Consider the following 20,119-nt stretch of genomic DNA (forward strand, 5'->3'; position numbering starts at 1 on the left):
GGTGTGGCCCAAAAACCAAAAAAAAAAAAAAAAAAAAAAAAGAAGTCGCTCCAGGCAGGCAGAGGGACCTTATGGGATGCTGGGGATTCAAACCGGGTTCTGTCCTGTGTGGGCCACATGCAAGGCAAATGCCTCACCGCTGTGCTATTGTTCCCCCCCCCCCCCATTAATAAAGCTTTAACTTATTTCTGGGGTCAGATCCAAAAAACACTGACTCTCCGTATCTCCATATATCCTCCTCCAAAAGACTTCCACTGAAAGAAATGTGCTTGAAACTCAAGAAAACGGTATAATTTAGAAGACAGAGCACCATGAGCAAAAAATTTAAATTCAAAATAACCTGTTAAGTAGCAAAATAATCACTAGGCATCAATAGACATTCCACTGCAGATTTACATCAGCAGAGAGTATGCAGTGGAAAACTTTAGATATTTGATAAAACAGAGAAGATTGAGGAACTTGGTTATATGTGCAGTTGTCCTCAAAAACAGAAATTCAAAAAATATTATTGTCAGAACATTGAGTATAGACTGGGAGTTGGTACTTGGAATCAGCTATAAGAACAAATTTTAGGATGAGCAGTATTAAATGTGGGAGCCTTGGGATGACCAGAGCGATAGCACAGCAGTAGGGCATTTGCCTTGAATGCTGCCAACCCGGACAGATGAACCTGATTCGATTCCCAGCATCCCATATAGTCCCTGAGCCTGTGCCACCCTCCCCTTATAAAACATTTTTAATTGCAGAGAAAACTGCATATAGAGGAAGAAACACAGTAAATACTTATTTAGCACTTAGTAATTATAGTATACAATAGTGGCTAAGATAGAACAAATATTCCACATTAAATGTGAAGAGGTTACATTATCTATTGTTAAATAGAGGTTAAATTGTCTATTGAGAGGAAAGGATTTTCAAATTGTCTCATAAAATAAGCATGCCACTAAAATTTGATTTTAGTATTGGCAAATTTCTAAGAGAAGATAATATATCTAGGAAGGGAATTTCGTTAAGATTGAAGATTTTTGCATAGACTTTAGGTATTTCCTTTTAGCTTTCTTATTAGCTTCGAGGGCGAAATAATGATTAATAGAGAAACTAGATACTTTTGGCAAAATTGTCAGTATTACTGACAGGAGACAATATTTGAGAACAGCTTTAACTGTGACTCCTTTTAGGAAAGGGGAGTCTTAACAGTAAGGAATGTGTAATGTGAAATTAGTAATAAGGAACATCATACAAGCCTAAAGAAACCTTTAACAGAATTACATATATTAGAAAATATTGTTGTCATAAAGAGGATTTGGAAGCATCCCAGATTAAAAAAAAAGATGAAATTTGATCGTTTATTTGATTCTGTCCTGAATAGGGGTAAATGCTATAAAAATATTACTAGTATATAATGTGTTCTATTATAATAGTAATATATAGTATATAATGGTGCAATGAAATATAATTGTAGAATGGAATTTTATTCATTCTACAATTGTAGAATGAATTGTAGAATTCATTCTGTAGAATGAATTATAGAAAATAATTGTAGAATGGAAATAATGATTGATAAATAATTATTAGTATTAAATTTGCCTGAATTTAATAACTGCTGTTAAAGAATAGCCTTATATAAAGTCAAATTAGAATGTTTGGAGAAAAATTTAATATGTGGGCCTGCTCTCAAATGATTCCAAAAAATTCAGATAGTGTATATATGTTAAAGGTAGTGAAATGTTGAAAAAGTTTATGAATCAGTCTAGTGGATTTTATCTGAATTTAAAAAACAAAATCATAGCCTAACTATAAACTTACACAGAAACCATTATACATATGCCTTCCTTGAGTAAATAGTATTTGAATAACCTGTCTACTTCCCTCCTCCCCACCCTTTTGATGGGGCTGATCTGCACTGGTGATACTCAGGGATCATTCCTGGTGAAATTCTAGGGACCAGACAGGGTACCAGGGATCAAACTTCGTCAGCCTTGTTCAAGGCATGCCCCCTCCATATTGTGCTATATAGCTCTGGCCCCTGACCTTTTTCTTTTTTTTTTCTTTGATATTGGGTTTTACTGGTTTAAAATTTATGTTTATAAATCTGTATTTATTAGTGGTGTCATATTATTTCTTTTAAAACATATCTGTTTTTCCAGAAGTTGTCTTTTCATTCTTAAAATATACTTTAGAGAAAAATACCACTTTTAAATGTGTTATTTCTTATTCATGTAAAATGCTTGGCTATGTGGGAAAAATCCTGCTTACTCCTTTTCATCCTTTACCTCCAAGGTGTTTACTTTTATTTTGACAGCAGATTAAGAGATGAATATGGTCAGAAACATTGTTAGTCTCTTCACTGTTTTATCTTTCTGAAATAGTAATTTAACAAACGTGATCATTTTTTTATGGCCTAAATCTGTTCTGCAAGTCAAGCTCCTTGGTCTTCCATGGAATAATTTTTTACATTAATAAAATAAAGATATTCGAAGGTATTTTATCATAATGATTTAATTTTTAATTTTTATGTATGTAACAACGATTAAAAGTTGAAATAAATTTATGCCCGCTGATTATTCAGAAGTGCTCATATTAAGTATCTTATTTCTATCCTCTGACAATTTGGAGAAAAAGCCATATGCTTCTACTAGGTGAATAATCCAGGATTTCTTTTATACATTTTCCAATTAAGCAATATCAGACATGCAAAGAAAAAGTTGCACAGTACTTTTCAATCTTTATAACCAGTAGTATGATATAGTATTGATTAATCTTAAATATAGTTATTAAAAATGATTGTTTGACTTGCAAATGTATGGGTATACTATGAATTTCTCAGAATTCTGTGTTATTCATAAATGTTTCATCTAACAATAAGATTAAATACACATAACTGCTTTTCTAAGAAATTTGAAATTACTTTAAAATCTAAAGCAGAATTTTTATTAGATTATTTAACCAAATGCTACAATTAGTAATACTGGGAAAGGTATCTGGTGCAAAGTAAAATAATTACTTATATTAGTTTTTAAAGTAATATTTTTGTTTCTATTCAGTTCCTGTACTTTGTATTTGTAGCCATATTACTTATAAGTATTTTGGCAATGGCAATCGCAAAAAAGAGCTTTGTCATTAATATGTAGTATTTCTAAGTAATTTTTTTTTATTTTTAATTAGGAAGAAGCATTACATGCATTTATTCAGCCAGAGATCCTGGATGGCCCAAATCAATATTTTTGTGAACGTTGTAAAAAGAAATGTGATGCACGAAAGGTAAATGCTATGTTAAAATTCATACTTAAGTATCCATGATAACATTCAGTATTTAAGTTATTCTTTTCCTTTTAGGGTCTTCGATTTTTACATTTCCCTTATCTGCTGACCTTACAATTGAAAAGGTTTGATTTTGATTATACAACCATGCACAGGATTAAATTGAATGATAGAATGACATTTCCTGAGGAGCTAGATATGAGTACATTTATTGATGTTGAAGATGAGGTAAATGTTATATTTTTATGTTATAAGGTATTTTTTATTATTCCACTTTGGTCAGTCTGTGTTTAAAAGAGCTATTTAACACTGATATCATTTAGGTCCTGATTTCTTAAATTTAAAGTGTCACTATTCCATATGAGGTTGCTCAACTGAGTATGTGGGGTGTGAAAAATTCATAACAGTGAAATGTTTCTGAATGTTGGACAACCAAAAGTCTATTTAAAAATCAAGCATGCAGTGAATCTGAGATGTTTTTGGTTGTGCTTGCTTTTGTGTTGCATTTTTTGGACAAAAAAAGAGGTGGTTGCTAGTGGAAAGATTTTTAAGAAGCTGTCTTCTTTCTGACAGTTCTTGGGGGTTTTTTTTTTTTGTTTTGTTTTTTGTTTTTTTAAGTGTAGGATTTTAAAGTTGTTTCACCTTTATTTATTTATCCTTCAATCAAACTGAGGGATGAAGACTGTTAGATTTAACCCTTGCAGAAAAGTTCTTGGAAAAAATGTTGGTGCTTGATTAATTAAAGAGCTATGCAATCTCAAGCATTTTAAAGCCTACATTAAAATTTTTTTTTGAAATTTTTTGTTATAATTAAGGCAATCTATTTGTAAAGTGTTAACATTTATGGTCTTGTGCATAGTTGCCTCTCATCTTTTCTTAAAGAAAAATTATCATTTGATTTAATTAGCATTCTTGGGTTTGAATATCTAGTGTGAAAGGAAAAGGGAGAAAGTCATTTGGAAATTTTAGAGAATTAGAAATCTTCAAATTGAATATTCTTGAGCAGAATTTAACAGTCATAAAGGCGTAGAAAATGTGATTGCTATTACTTATCCACCTACTATGTATGAGACCATAATACTCAAAAAAATTTTTTCTTTTTAATATTTTTTAAAATAAATCCCATTTCAGCAGAGCTTAGTCTTTGCTATTCAGTGCTTGGTTCTTTGGGTTACCAGCGTCGCCCTCAGTTGGAGGAGGAGAGGCTTTTCAGTGTTAGAAATTGAACTTAGTCTTATTCATTCAAGGCTTGTGATCTACCACTTGAACTTTCTTCCCAGCCCCTACATATATTGTTGAGGATTGAAATATGTTCATTGTTTTTCTTTGTATATGTTTATGTTACCTAGCACAGTAATAGATTTAAGTGAACTTTTTGTTATGGAAAAAGACAACACTCATTTGAAATTTGAGAACAAAGAAAGCTCCTTTCAGAAACTTAAGTTCTCTGCTTATATGAATTTTGATGAAAAAAATATATAATGTATGTTAGATTATAATTATAAGCAAATGAGAGTTAATGGAATTGTGATTCTCTGATTTGGTATACTAGAATATAAAGGTTAAGAAAGGAGCAGGTGGTTTTAGGGCCACACCCACTGGTGTTTGATAGTTTGGGACCTACTCAAAGGCTAACTTCTGAAATCAGACAAGATTGAGCACATGTAGGTATGACCATAAACTCTGTGTATTATCTCATTGACCCTGTTGCATTAAAATTTTTGTTTGATTCTTTTTGTTGATTCTTTTGTTTTGGCCACACATGCTGTGCTCAGGGATCACTCCTGATGTGGTACTGGAGATGAATCCAGATCACCTATATGCAGCACAAGCTTCTTACCCACTGTACCATCTCTTTAGTACCTGTATTCGAATTCTTTTCTTTGATATTTTTTGTGGGGGACCACACCCAGCAGTGCTCAGGGCTTACTCCTGTCTCTGCTCTGAGGGATCATTCCTGGTCGAGTTCAGGGATCATACCCAGGCCAACCATGTGCAAGACAAGTACTCTACCCAATTTACTATCAATTCTACCCCAGAAAGTTTAGGTTACTAATAGAAAGGCTTGTAAAAATTTTTATTGTTAAATTTTATTTTTAATATCCTGCTTTAAAAGATAGACAACATGATAATACAAGTAATATTTTTTGGTAGTATTTTTAAATTATGTAAAAAAACTAGCTATACAGGGGTTGGAGAGATATGGTGGGTGGGATGCTTTCCTGGCAGGTGGCCTCCCAGGCATAATTCCCAGCGCTCCATATAGTGTCTGAGTCTTGTCAGGAGTGATCCCTGAGCACAGAGCAAGGAATAAGCTCTGAGCATAGCTAGGTATTCCTAAAACCATAAAACATAAAGTTAGCAATATATAAATTTAAAAGTGCTATATATTTTTAACTTTAATTTATAATTATAAAGTTTAATTAGTAATCTAATTTATAATTATGAAATAATTGTTTTATTAAGAAATCTCCTCAGACTGAAAGTTGCACTGATAGTGGAGCAGAAAATGAAGGCAGTTGTCACAGTGATCAAATGAGCAATGATTTTTCTAATGATGATGGTGTTGATGAAGGAATCTGCCTGGAAAACAATAGTGGAACTGAAAAGATTTCAAAACCTGGATTGGAAAAGGTACCTTTTATATTCTGTAATTTTTAGTTAAGAGGTCTAAGTAATCTCTGGACTGCTACATCATTTTGTATATTTTATGACTGATAGAATTATTTTCAAAGCTAACTGATTTGGAGGCCTTCCTTTGAACAGTGCTCAGAGGGCATAAACTTTAAAAAAATCAAACCTGGGGCCTGGGACTTTGCCATTATCATATCAGCCATTAGAGTCATCTCCAAAGCTCCTGAGAGATGATATATTTTTTTTAAATACTATTTTATCAAGTTACTGGAATTGTCAATACTGTTACATTTTTATTTTGTGTTTCAATATATAACATTTTTTATTCATACATCATTCTAGTGCCACACCCATTACCAGAGAGAGCTTACTTCTCTCCACCAGTTTCCCAAGGGCCTCCACCTTCATGAAAACTTTGTTCTGGAGACAAAAATCTCTAGTTTCCATTACTTTGGCTATTTGTTATTCCTTTGATATGTTTTGAAAGAAGACTTTTAAAAGATTTTTATGCATATGTGCTAAGGTTAGAGAATTTTATTATTTTTGCCAAGGTTTGTTTGTATGTTTATTGCATTATTTGTGGACAATCCAATATTGGCCCATAAAAGAAGCACACCTGCTTATCCTGTTCTGTATCAAAGCCAGTATATTACTTGATATATTTTGTGGACGAATAATGGCCTGCAAATTGTCTTCCCCAGCTCTGAATATGTGATCATAATCAGACTTCAGAAAAAAAATACATACAGATTATAGAGTTCTGGAAGTCTGGCCTATAATTGTGGAAGCAAGCTGAATGAATGTTGATATGAAAAGGTTCCAGGTTGTCATAATACATGATAATACATAATACATCTACCTGAAAGTTGAAACAAATCTTTGCTGTCACCTTGTTAAAGCTAAACGAAAGCATTAGACTAAAAAGGATCATTTACAAATAGTTTGTCAAGGTGTGAAACTGTACTTTTGAAGCTGTAGTATTGTAAACCAATGATACATCACTTTTTTTTTTTTTAATTTTTTTGGGGGGCCACATCAGGTGATACCTGATCTTTGCTCGGGAATCATTCCTGGCAGGCTCTAAAGACCATATAGGATGCCAGGGTATGAATCCAGGTCAATCACATGCAAGGCAAACCCTTACATGCTATACTATAGCGCTGGTCACAAAATGTTTTGTTTTGTTTTTTTGGTTTTTTTGGTTTTTGTGCCATACCTGGTAGTGCCCAGGGGTTACTCCTGGCTACGCATTCAGAAATCTTCCTGGTGGGTTCAGGGACCATATGGGATGCCGGGATTCGAACCACCATCCTTCTGCATGCAAGGCCCTACCCCCATGCTATCTCTCCGGCCCCAAAATCATTTTATTTTAAAAAAGGAAATAACCATCATTCCCTCTATGAAGCAGTTAATAAGATCCATTCTTTTGAGATAAAGAGAAATCAAATCTATTAATCTTCTTTCCTCTCCTCCATGACATTCTTTAAGGCAATTTAAAAAGTAATTATAGTGCATTGTATTATGATTTGAAAATTAAATTTTTTTTCTGTAGTTTAGATTCTTTGGTCACTTGTCATTGATTTATAAAGATTTGTCAAAAATTTCTTTCACATGCATTAAAATATGCTGTATTGACAGGAGAATTTCTTTTTTATTTTAATTTCAATTAAGATCAGAATTTTTACTTGCATGGATTTATTTTTCAACAAGCACATTACTCATCACTATTACCACTACTCTTTTTTTTTTTTAAGAGACACAGATAGCTTTTATTGGGGCCTGAGAGATAGCACAGTGGTTGGGCATTTGCCTTGCACTCAACCTATTCAGGATGGACTGTGGTTCAAATCCCAGCATCCCATCTGGTCCCCTGCCCAGATTTCTGAGCACAGAACCTATAGGAGTCACCCCTGAGCACTGCTGGGTGCAAAATAAACCCAAACAAGATAGCTTTTCTTTTGAATGAAATTTACTTAGAAAAGTAAAGAGAGAGAAAAAGAGAAAGAATATATGCTGAAGAGATAGCAAGGGCTTGAGAGAGGGCAAGCCATTACTACCCCTTTGCCTTTTCCAATTATGTTTCTTCCATGACAGATAAGGATATTTCTAGTGGGTAATTCATTTTATTTTAGTAATAGCAATGTGTCCTTGTTTTCAGAGTTTCTATTGAAAATATTATCATTCTTTGCTTAGTTCCTCTTCAGGTAATGTGTTTTTACCCATATTATAATTTCTTTAACACTTTTCTATTTATTCATTTTTGTGCAGTTTAAATATGATAGGCCAATGTTTGGAAGTGTTTTGGTATACTTATCCTACCTTCCATTTCTGTTATTTAGTTCTGCCTAGAAGAACTAAAGAATTACTTAGGGCCCGGAGAGATAGCACAGCGGCGTTTGCCTTGCAAGCAGCCGATCCAGGACCAAAGGTGGTTGGTTCAAATCCCGGTGTCCCATATGGTCCCCCGTGCCTGCCAGGAGCTATTTCTGAGCAGACAGCCAGGAGTAACCCCTGAGCACTGCCAGGTGTGACCAAAAAAAAAAAAAAGAATTACTTAGACATATATATATAATACTCTGTAGTAGTTATACTATATCAGAGTAATTGTGATAATGACCATATGACCCATAAAAAATGAATTCTAGGGGCTGGAGAGATAGCACAGCGGTAGAGTGTTTGCCTTCCACGCAGCTTATCCAGGATAGACAGTGGTTCGAATTCGGACATCCTATATGGTGATTTCTGAGCACAGAGCCAGGATTAATCCCTGAGTGTCGCCTAGTGTGACCCAAAAACCAAAAATAAAATGAAATCTAAATAAATAAATAAAATGAATTCTAATATTATGGTGTCACCTTGGACTAAGCATTTTCTTTGTAGCTGTACAAAATTGCTTTATTTTTTTGAAAACTGAAAATAAATCTTTTTCATTCTTAATTTGTAGAATTATACCCATTTAATTAATTAATATCTTACTTTATTACTCAAAGTAAAAGAAAAGAATGCTTACATTTATTTGATTTTATTTATAAATCAGGGTGGATGAGGTCACTTTTATCTCTTAGCAATGGATTTATTATTTATTTATTTATTTTGCTTTCTGGGCCACATCCGGTGACACTCGGGTTATTCCTGGCTATGTGCTCCTGGTTTGGGGGACCAAATAGGACGCTGGGGGATCGAACTGCAGTCTGTCCTTAGTAAGGGCGTGCAAGGCAAATGCCCTACCACTTGCGCTACTGCTCCAGCCCCAGCTATGGATTTTTAATTTGAAACCAAAATTAATTGCTTTTGAATGAAAACCTTGTTCCTTCAAGTAGATTTTATTTTGCTTTTTTATTGTGAGGTTATTTCGTCTTTTTTTACAAGTTATGGTCTGCAGAGTGTGTATTTTTTGTTTGTTTGCTTTTTTGGGGGGCCACATCCCATGACACTCAGGGGTTACTCCTGGTTCTGCACCCAGAAATCGCTACTGGCTTGGGGGACCATATGGTAAACTAGGTATCCAAACCGAGGTCCGTCCTGGGTTAGCCGCTTGCAAGGCAAATACCCTACTGCTGCGCTATCACTCCAGTCCCTGCAGAGTATTATAATTTTTCAGGAAAAATATTTTCTTTTGGTAATATTAATTATGGTAAAACTTTTAAAATATAGCTGTTTATTGGCAGGCTTTCTCTGGCTTTCTTTTTTTTTTTTTTCTTTTAAAGGGGAAGATTTCCTCCCATAGGTATTTATGTTAGTCATATAAAGATTGGGATCTTATAACCTATTTATGCTTATTGAAGTGATTTTTTTTTTAAGATTTGATAAATGACTAGTCTGTAAGAATAAATTATATACTTAAAGCCAGAGCATTTTAACTTGAAGACCTGAAGACCAATACCAAATTGCTTACTGATCTAAACATAAATTCTAAAACTTCCTATCAATTAACCTAGCAATTTTTAATTTTAAGAATGAAAATATCAATGATATGGTAGTTTTCTGATATTCTCGGAATTCTTTAAAGGCTTAGTAATTGTAATAACTGAAAATGATTTTCTGGATAAACTAGAATGTAGAGTCATAGGAAAGTACTGCTAAGATACCTTTTTAGAACTGGGATAATGAAGAGATACTGATTTTTGTAGAAATGTAAATTTAAAAAACTTGTTTTTTACAAACTGAAGTCTTTTTATGTTAAACTGCCTTTTTAGCCTTAACTGTTTGTTTTAGTCTTTTTCTCAGTCCTATTCATGATGTTATTTTGGTCTATAAGAAATTTAGTAACTAAAGACTGTCTCAGGAATATGCCTGAACTTCTGATAGATAAAAAATAATTTAAAAAATCTTAAACATAAAATAACTTGTTGTTTTTGTTTTTTGGGCCACACCCGTTTGATGCTTAGGGGTTACTCCTGGCTATGCGCTCAGAAATCACCCCTGGCTTGGGGAGACCATATGGGATGCCGGGGATCGAACTGGTCCGTCCTACGCTAGTGCTTGCAAGGCAGACACCTTACCTCTAGCACCACCTTCCCGGCCCCATAAAATAACTTTTAAATCATCTGGTTTTTTTTCTATAAATCATTGCTTTCTTTTTTATTTTCTTTAAAAATATTTGACATTTGATTAAAATAGTCTCTTGTTCTAAGTAATGAAGAGTCATTTTACAAAGTAATTTATGATACATAAAATGTTGAATTTTCATATTAATTATCTTAGAGCAAAGTTTATCCTGACAGAAATATAGAGCACCAAATATGTTTTCACTGTGTATATTAATAGAGAATAGGAACTATGCAGGTAAGGCTTTTAAGTTTTCTCTGAATTGTTTTAATTTTTTTCCCCTTAGAATTCCTTGATCTATGAGCTCTTCTCCGTTATGGTTCATTCAGGGAGTGCTGCTGGTGGCCATTATTATGCCTGTATAAAATCATTCAGTGATGAACAATGGTACAGCTTCAATGACCAACATGTTAGCAGGGTAAGGAAGAGTTTTTAAATTTAAAAATATTTCTGTGGCTGAAGTAAGATTACTTCTGGTAGAGCACTTGCCTTGCACACTGCAAACCCAGAATTGGACATCTCATGTGGTTTTTAATGTGGTAACCCAAGCACCACTAGGAGAAATTTCTTAGTGTAGAACCATGAGTAACCCCTGAGCATTTTCACAAACCAACATTTCTGTAGAGATAACAGTGCATCATTTGTAAATTTTAGGTATTCATTATAAATCAACATCTGTATATACGAACAGCATTTTTTGTTTTAGAATATCAATTCAGCAGAAATCTAGCAGCAGAAATGTTTTCCAATTTATGTTGCAGTAACAATGCTTTTAAAGCACTTTTAGTAATTTTATGAAATAATAGGAATGGGAAAAATAGCTTATGAAAAATGAACTACTTAAGTTATTCAAAGAAGTATTTTCAGATCTAAGCCAGCTCAATTGTATGTGTTTTCTGTAAATTTTCTGCGTTGTTTATTTTTGTTCTCTCTTTTTCAATTGGGACTCGTTAAATGTTCCCATTTTTCCTTAGTCTGGGCTGACTGTTCAGGAATACTAGAACTGATTGGTCTCAATATTAGCCTACATAGTAGCCACTACTTATTACTCATTTTTGTGATTGATATCTGTATAATTTAAGTTAATTTAAAAATTGGTTTACATATTGATAAAAGATATAGTTTACAAAAGGTAATATAATTACTTACAGATAACGCAAGAAGACATTAAGAAAACACATGGTGGATCTTCTGGAAGCAGAGGATATTATTCCAGTGCTTTTGCAAGGTAAATTGACCTCTGTTATTTTGTTTATAAATACTATAAAAAGTTCTCAATATTTTGCTTAAACCACTGACGTGTTCTAATCCAGGAATGGAATTAGCAAACTATAACCTGTCCTTTAAATCCAATCTGCTTCCAGTCTTTGGGAATGAAATGTTATTGAAACACAACTTTATTCATTTGTTTAGTTGTTATGTATTGCTATTTGTTCTTAACTAGAACAACAAGTTAAGGAATTGTTGTTTTGTTTTGGTTTTGTTTGTTTTTGGGTCATGCCCGGCAGCACTCAGGGGTTACTCCTGGCTCTACGCTTGGAAATTGTCAGGATTCGAACCACTGCATGTAAGGCAAATGCCTTACTGCTGTGCTATCTCTCTAGCCCCAGATTAAGAGATTGTAACACAAACCATGTGTTCCACAGATCATATGGTTTTTACTAGTATCTTTTCCAGAAAATATTTATTGACCCCTGACTTACTATGTTGCCAAGAGGAGCTATGAAATCTTTTTAATTTTTTTTATTATAATCAAAGTAAATTTTATTTTTCTTTCTTTTGAATGTATTTAATTTAAACTTACCCAGCAGTAGAAAGACACTTTTTTGTTATTGTTGTTGTTGTGTTGTTGTTGTTGGTTCTGATGGCACTTAGGAGTTACTCCTGGCTTTGCGCTCAGAAATTGCACCTGGAAAGCTTGGGGGACTATATGAGATGCCCGTGTTCAAACCCAGGTCGGCACATGCGAAACAAACACCCTACCTGCATGTTATCACTCCGGCCCTGCAACACAATTTTTTAATTGGTTGAACCGACAACAAAAATGTTATTTTAATTAAATGTTTGATGCCAAGAAATGGAATCTATAATATACTTTATGTGTCTTTTTTTGTTTGACTTTACTAGCTCTACAAATGCATATATGCTGATTTACAGACTGAAGGATCCAGCAAGAAATGCAAGTACGTTAACATAACATAGTTTTTGTTTGATTTTTCTCTCTTAATATTTACTTTGCAAATTTTATAATCCTAGGTAATTTCTTAGCGTTTTTATACATTAATTATAAAAGTTGTTATGATAACAATTGGTAAAAATACCAACCTGAATTTACTTTAGGGATGGAAAGGGAGCTCAGTGGGTTCAGTTTATGCCTTGGAAGCAAAATGCCTTCACAGCAATGTTCAAGCACTCCTGGGAGTGAGTGAGATGCCCAAGCATACAGCAGGGAGTAGCCCCCAAGTATACCGCATGTGGCCAAAGGCAAAAAAAGAAGCAAAAAGTCAAGCAAACAAAAGGATCTGAAGAAATAGTACACCAGATAAGGCACTTGCCTTCTACATAGCCGACTCTTATTGGATCTTGGATACCACCTGAGTCCTACCAGTGGCCCCTGAACACAGAGTCAGGGGTAAACCCTAAGCAATGCCACATGTGGCCTGAGAACAAAACAAAAAAATCTAGTCAGTATGGACTGGACCTTGTCTATGTGAAGGTCTGGGTTTGATCTCTGATATACCACACATACTCAAGAATAACTTTAGAGGCCAGAGAAAGTACAGCAGGTAAGGCATTTGCCTTGCATGTGGCAGACCTGGGTTTGATACCTGGCATCTCATATGGTCTCCCAATAACTGTCAGGAGTGATTATTGAATGAAGAGCCAGGAATGACCCCTAAGCACTGCCAGGTATATCCCCTCTTCCCAAATAAAACCCAACAACTTTAGAGTGAATTGAATGTTTATAAAGAATATTTTATGCCATTTTATATAGTTATTATATATGACTGATATATCACCAGGCTTGCTTTCAAATGCCACAGATATCAAGGAATGAGCACTCCCCTGCCCCACCAGCAAAGAATAAGGAGTAACCCCCAAGCTCTGCTGGGTGTGATATCCACATCAAGAAGTTAATTTTTTAAGTCTAGTTTGTGTTCTTTATTTTAATTTTGTTAAGAATATTCAGAATGATCCTATATATAAGCATGAGTATTTGTCCTTTCTTCCCATGTCATTTTTTAAAATTACACTCTCTGATTTTTTGTTTGATTTGTTTAGTTTTATTTGTTTGCTGACTCTGATAAGCAGTATTGCAAATAGGTAGAAGAATTCTGTGCATAGATTTATATTTATGGGTTTGCTCACATTCTTTTTTATAATTAAGATACTGTTCCCTCGGCAGCAACATATTTCCTTTGTTAAATACTACTAAACTGAATGTTTTCAGCAATGTAATACTTTATATATATTTTTAACTACCATTATATTGGGATCCAAGTGATTAAGGCTTCTTACTTTTACTAATGATGTATAGTTTATCATATAGTGAACACTTCAGTAAATTAGTGTGAAATGGATTTTTAAAAATTACAAATTATAACAATTCATTTTAGAACATGGATTTAAGAATAGAAATGATCACTCTTTTCCTATAGAAAAAGATAATATACCTCCCAAAGTAATTAGTCTATTTATTTCAGGGTACCACAAGGAATGCTGAGGATGAATCCGGGTCGGATATGTTCAAGGCTTTCCATACTGTATTATCGCATTGGATTTTTAAATATGTTTATTGTGGTACCCAGCCTTCCAGATATATTCAATAGTTCACTGACTTATTAGCTTTCCTTTAATACCTTCTTTGACTCATTTTGTGGTGAAGTAACAGAAGGTACTATATGAGATTTTTTTTTTTTTAACTTTGAACTATTTTCTAAAATAGTGGAATTCCCGGCCGGAGCGATCGCACAGTAGTAGGGTGTGTTTGCCTTGCATGCTGCTGACCGAGACAGGCCCAGTTTCAATCCCGGCATCCCATATGGTCCCCTGAGCCTGCCAGGAGTAACCCCTTTGCACTGCCAGGTGTCGCCCCCAAAAACAAAAGAGTGGAATTTTCCTTTTCATAGAAGAATGATTTTATTTATATAGTTTTCTTTGTTTAATGTTCAATATTGATATTATTAAACAGTGTCATGCATTTAAAAATATTTTTTAATCTGGGGAGTTCATACCCAGTATCACTCAGGTTTGCAGGACCATTTGGGATGCTGGAGATCAAAACCCAGATCAGCTGACTGCAAGGCAGGTGTCTTATAACCTGTGCTATCTTTCCAAACCACATATTAATCTTTTGATACTTTGAATTAACATGAAGCTTTTTCATAAGATAACTAAAAGACTACTTTGAGAGCAAAAAAAAAAGTTTTATTAGTGAATGATCAGCATTTTTAAGAGTAGCAGCATTTTTATTATATCCCAGGTAAGGATTAGGTGCCCTTAATAAGCTAAAAGAATTCTAAGGCTGAAAAAGTAAACTTGGCCAAGAAAGATCAGACAATTTGATGGTGATAGCATTATTTGAACTTAGAAATTATTTTATTTTCAAGTTTTAGAATTTCTTATACTAAAATTTTTAGTTTACTTAACAAAGTTGTCTTCTAGTTGAGAGCTGTTGCATAGAAATATGACCTTTTTTGTATGGTAATGCCAGTTTTGGACCTACATGGCTCACCCATATAGAGCATTCTGCCACTTTCTCCCTACTCCCTCTTCCTCTCCCTTCCTCAGACTTACCAGACATGTATACTACCTTTTGTGTGTTTTAAAATATCAGATCTGCCTTGTGCCATGAACGATTGTCTCATCATCTTCATCTGGAAGAAAATCATGTTTGAAATTGAGAGATTGATAAATGGAAATAATGTTTTGGTGAAAACTATAAAACTATCGTAGTAATACTGAACAAATGAAGCACAAGGTCGCTACTAATATCCCTATTTTTACTATTCATAGAATTTCTGGAAGTAGATGAATATCCAGATCATATAAAAAATTTGGTGCAGAAGGAAAGAGAATTGGAAGAACAAGAAAAGAGACAGCGAGAAATTGAACGCAATACATGCAAGGTTAGATTTTATAATTTTGCTTTTAATTGAAAGCCTATTAAATCCAGTTGCAATTCTCTTGACTGATAATTGGGTTGACTCTATAGTAAATGTTATGTTATTTATGTTTATTAAGCAGTTTAGCCAGCATAAAGAATACATTGGCACAAAGAATAATTTTATTGTGATAAAAATGAAAAGTGGAGGGTTCGGAGCAATAGTACAGCTTGTCTTGAACATGGCCTACCCAGATTCATTCTCTGGCATCCCATATGATCCCTTGAGTACTGCAGGGTATGAACAAAAGAGAAATGGATAAATAAAAGTGTACCATAATATTCAGGCTTAGTGAGATACCATTGGTACATACACTGTCATAATTCTGATATAGGAATGATAAATTGGTGGAGCCTTTCTGCATAGAAATTGAGTAGAATTTATCAAAAACAAGTAAATTTATATTACCTTATAATTCTCTGAAGAAATATTACTTACCATTCTGTAAATATTTTCACTACAAGTACATTCATCACAATTTTTCCATCACAAAATGGAAATGAACTTAATATTTAGGAGTAACAAAAGTATGACTTTATGTTTATAAAGAAATATGCATTCATTAAAGTTAATGTTTTTTAATATTTATTTTTTTTAAATATACTGTATTTTTATTTAAGTACGTTGATTACAGACATGATTGTAGTTGGGTTTCAGTTATATAAGGAACACTCCCCCTTCACCAGTACAACATTGCCATCAGCAATGCCTCTCATCTCCCTCCCCCACCGCCTGTATTCGAAACAGACATTCTTCTTTCACCCATTAACACTGTTATGCTAGTTGTCAGTGTAGTTATTTCTCTAACTGCACTCACCACTCTTTGTGGTGAGCCGGCCCTTCCAGCCCTCATCTCTATTGTCTCAGCATTATGACAATAATGTCTTTTATTTTTCTTAAAACCCATAAATGAGTGAGACTAATAATCACTATAACTTATTAAATGAGAAAAAAAAAGGAATAAGAATGATTCCAGTTATGGTTTTTAAAATTTCAGTATTTTGACTAATAGGGGAAAAGTTAGGAGAATTACTATACTTCACTAAGCTGATATGACATTTTATATTTTCAAGATAAAATTATTCTGCTTGCATCCTGTGAAACAAGTAATGATGGAAAATAAATTGGAAGTTCATAAGGATAAGACATTAAAGGAAGCAGTTGAAATTGCTTATAAGGTATGTTTAATCACACTGTTGGTGTTTAGTTAGAAGTATTTTGGATAACACTATTAAAGTGTTTTTCAAAGGTTTTATGATAGTCACTATCATAATAGTAACTTTAATGTTCATTTTAATTATTTACCTGTCAAAGAAATATATTCCTTTTTTGGGAAGGAAGATGAATTTTGAGGACTTTCAAGGTCTGAAAGTCAGCTAAGCTTTCTAGAATTCAAGCTGAATTAGAATTTAAAAAAATTGGTTTTGTTTATTTGTTTTGGGTTACACGTGACAGTGTACAGGACTTTTGTTTTGGTGTTGAGGAGGAGCTTCTATTTAGGACTCACTCCTAGTCTTTAGAGACCTTTTGTGGTGGTAAGTATTAAACCAGGGTTAGTTACATGTGAAGCAAGTACCTTAACACTGTCCTATTCATCTAGCCCCTAAAAATATTTATTGTTTAGCTGATACTATTTCATAATTGTAAAATTGAATCACCATGAGAGACAGTTACAAAGTTGTTCATGGTTTTCAATCTTAGTGTACCAACACCCAGGATACAGTATTCCAACAACCATCCCTTCACCATTGTACATTTTCTATCCACCACAATTGTCCCCAGTTCCCCTCCTTCCCCTCCCTCAGCCTGCCTCTATGGCAGACATTCTCTCTCTGTCTGTCTCTCTGTCTCTCTCTCTCTGTCTGTCTGTCTGTCTGTCTCTCTCTCCCCCCCTCCCCCCCCCCTTTTAGGCACTATTATATATAATATTATTACAGTATTGTAACAATATTATGGGGTGTTATGCTTAGCACTATTCTCAGCACTCAGTTCTTATCCAAAGTGATCATTTCCAGCTATCATTGTCACAGTAACTCTGCCATAACTGTGCTCCCTCCCTCTTTGTGGCAAGCCTACCAAAGACCTTTTGGCCTTCATCTTATTGTCTTTGTGTATTATTACCATACTGCTTTTTTTTTTTAATATTGTACAAATGAGTGTGATTGTTCTATCTGTCCCTCATCATCTGGCTCATTTCACTCAGCATAATACTCTTCATATCCAGCTTATCTGTTCATTGTAACTTGGATTGTTTCCAGGTTCTGCCTATTGTGGTAGGCACATTTCTTCTTCTTTTTTTTTTCCTCTCTCCCTTTTTTCTTTTAAGCACTGTAGGTTGCAATACTGTTACATTCATATCACTTTACCTTCTGTCAGGTTCATTGAACTATTGTCATAGTGGTCTCTTTTCTGTCCTAATTGTCCTCCCATCCCAACCCACACCACATCCCCTGGTGTCAAGCTTTTTACCATGGACTAGTCCTCCTGGCTCTTGTCTATTGTACCTCTTATTTATCACTTTTTCTCTAATGTAAAATAGAGGGAAGATGTGGGATTACTAGATTTGTCTGTCACTGTCAATCAACACCCACATGGTTTCTTATTGGATATTAATCTATGAATGCCACACCTCCTAGCCTTTTATCTATGGAAAAACGTCATACCTAGAAGGTAGAACCATCCAGTTTCACAGAACCATCCAGTTTCACTACCAATTGGAGGTGCCGCTTTCATAGAATAACATCTAATGTGAAACCACGTGGGTGTTGATTGAATAGATAAATTCCATAATTCCACAGTCTGTGAAAGTATTACTATACTGTTTATGTGTGCTTGTATATGTGTGGTGTGTATCCCACAAGTGACTGCAATTATCCTGTGTTTGTCCCTCTCCCTTTGACTCATTTTACTCATCATGATATTTTCGGTGTCTATCCATATGTAAGCAAATTTTATATTTTTTAATATGATATATATTTATCATATATCAGTATATATATATATATATACTGCATAGTATTCCATTGTATAGGTGTACCAGGGTTTCTTTATCCACTCGTACTTTCTCAGGCACTTCGGATGTATCCAGAATCTGGCTATTGAGACTAGTGCTGCAATGAACATAGGAAATAGATGCCTTTTCTGCATTGTTTTGGGGCCCCTAGATTATATTCTCAGGAGCTGTATTGCACAGCTACAAATCTATCTTTAAGCATATAAACAGAAAACATTCCTTTTTGCTACCACAGACCAATTCTCCTACATTGTTACAGTGTTCCCTGGTGGCCAATATTACCCACTTTTAGAAACATTGCTTTTGATGCTATAAAGTAAATTATATACTGAGATTATTCTAAATCATGAGAAGAAATCTATCCAGAAACTCATTAAGGGCATCAGAGAGATAGTTGAAGTGGTAGAGCATGTATTAATATGTGTTTGGCCCTGAGCTTGAGCCTTTGCACTGTGTGGCCAGCCTCCATCCCCAGCACTGTGAACTTAATGGCCCCTAAGCCTTGCTTTTGTAGCCTTGCTGATCTCTAGCCTGCTGAACCCAACATTTAACTTTCAGGCTTACTATGCTGAACCACTCTTCTTCATAAGTTATCAGTGAGGATATGGAAAAAGAACATTCATTTACTGTTGGTGGGAAGGTTGTCTAGTTTAGTCTCTATGAAAACAATGGGGAGACTTCTCACAAAATTTAAGATAAGCTTCTATATAACTCAAATTCTACTTCTCAACAGTTACCCCAAAAATGTAAATCATTAACTTGAATTGGGGGGGGGGGGAGGTTTTGGGCCATACCCAGTGACACTCAGGGGTTACTCCTGGTTGTACACTCAGAAATTGCCCCTGGCTTGGGGGACCATATGGGATGCCAGGGGATCAAACTTCAGTCCGTCCTAGGCTACGCCCTGCGCCATCGCTCCAGCCTCTACCTTGAAAATTTATATGCATTGTAAGTTTATTTTTTTAAAGAATAAAAGGTTCCTATAAATTGTAAAATGACCTCACATGCCATAATTTCAACCTCAAGTGAAATGGATCTGATTGTGCAAGGTTGTGTATGAAAGAGTCCAAACCAGGTCAAGGTTGAAACTCTCGGTGTAGTCTGGCAGTCTTCTACTTTGTATGGAGAGCGAGCTGCCTGCCAGAACTGACATTTTTATTAAGTATAGAGACCACCCCTGGGTGGGGGAGTAAGGACAGATATCTCAGGCTATCCTGAGCCATTCCCATCCAGGTTTACTTATAAGATAATCTTTGTTTTGGGATAAAACCAAGTTGTAGGCAAACATGCAAAGAAACCAGAGATGATCTTTCTTTTGGGTAAAACACGGTGTAATCTAACATGAATAAATATGAATTTTTCTTAAGCAAGAACCTCGGGTAGGTTGTAGATATAGTGAAATTTCAGGTACCTGGGGGCTTAGTACAATAGTCTTAGTATATGCGTTGACATGTATGGACTGAGTTCAATCTGTGACACTACACACTCAATTCCCCTA

General features: G+C 34.6%; 1 protein-coding gene across 3 annotated transcripts in view; it reads left to right on the top strand.

The window, feature by feature from the left end:
• USP47 (ubiquitin specific peptidase 47) overlaps nucleotides 1-20,119 on the top strand; it is a 127,920-nt gene that overhangs the window by 76,183 nt on the left and 31,618 nt on the right. For all 3 annotated transcript variants that reach the window (XM_049780983.1, XM_049780984.1, XM_049780985.1), the window contains 8 exons: nucleotides 3,166-3,261; nucleotides 3,337-3,489; nucleotides 5,728-5,895; nucleotides 10,730-10,861; nucleotides 11,595-11,671; nucleotides 12,571-12,626; nucleotides 15,460-15,572; nucleotides 16,682-16,786. In XM_049780983.1, coding sequence (XP_049636940.1) covers nucleotides 3,166-3,261; nucleotides 3,337-3,489; nucleotides 5,728-5,895; nucleotides 10,730-10,861; nucleotides 11,595-11,671; nucleotides 12,571-12,626; nucleotides 15,460-15,572; nucleotides 16,682-16,786 — 900 coding nt within the window. The remainder of the gene's footprint in view (nucleotides 1-3,165; nucleotides 3,262-3,336; nucleotides 3,490-5,727; nucleotides 5,896-10,729; nucleotides 10,862-11,594; nucleotides 11,672-12,570; nucleotides 12,627-15,459; nucleotides 15,573-16,681; nucleotides 16,787-20,119) is intronic.

The sequence above is a fragment of the Suncus etruscus genome, chromosome 9 (assembly GCF_024139225.1).
Source record: "Suncus etruscus isolate mSunEtr1 chromosome 9, mSunEtr1.pri.cur, whole genome shotgun sequence".
Taxonomy (NCBI): Eukaryota; Metazoa; Chordata; class Mammalia; order Eulipotyphla; family Soricidae; genus Suncus; species Suncus etruscus.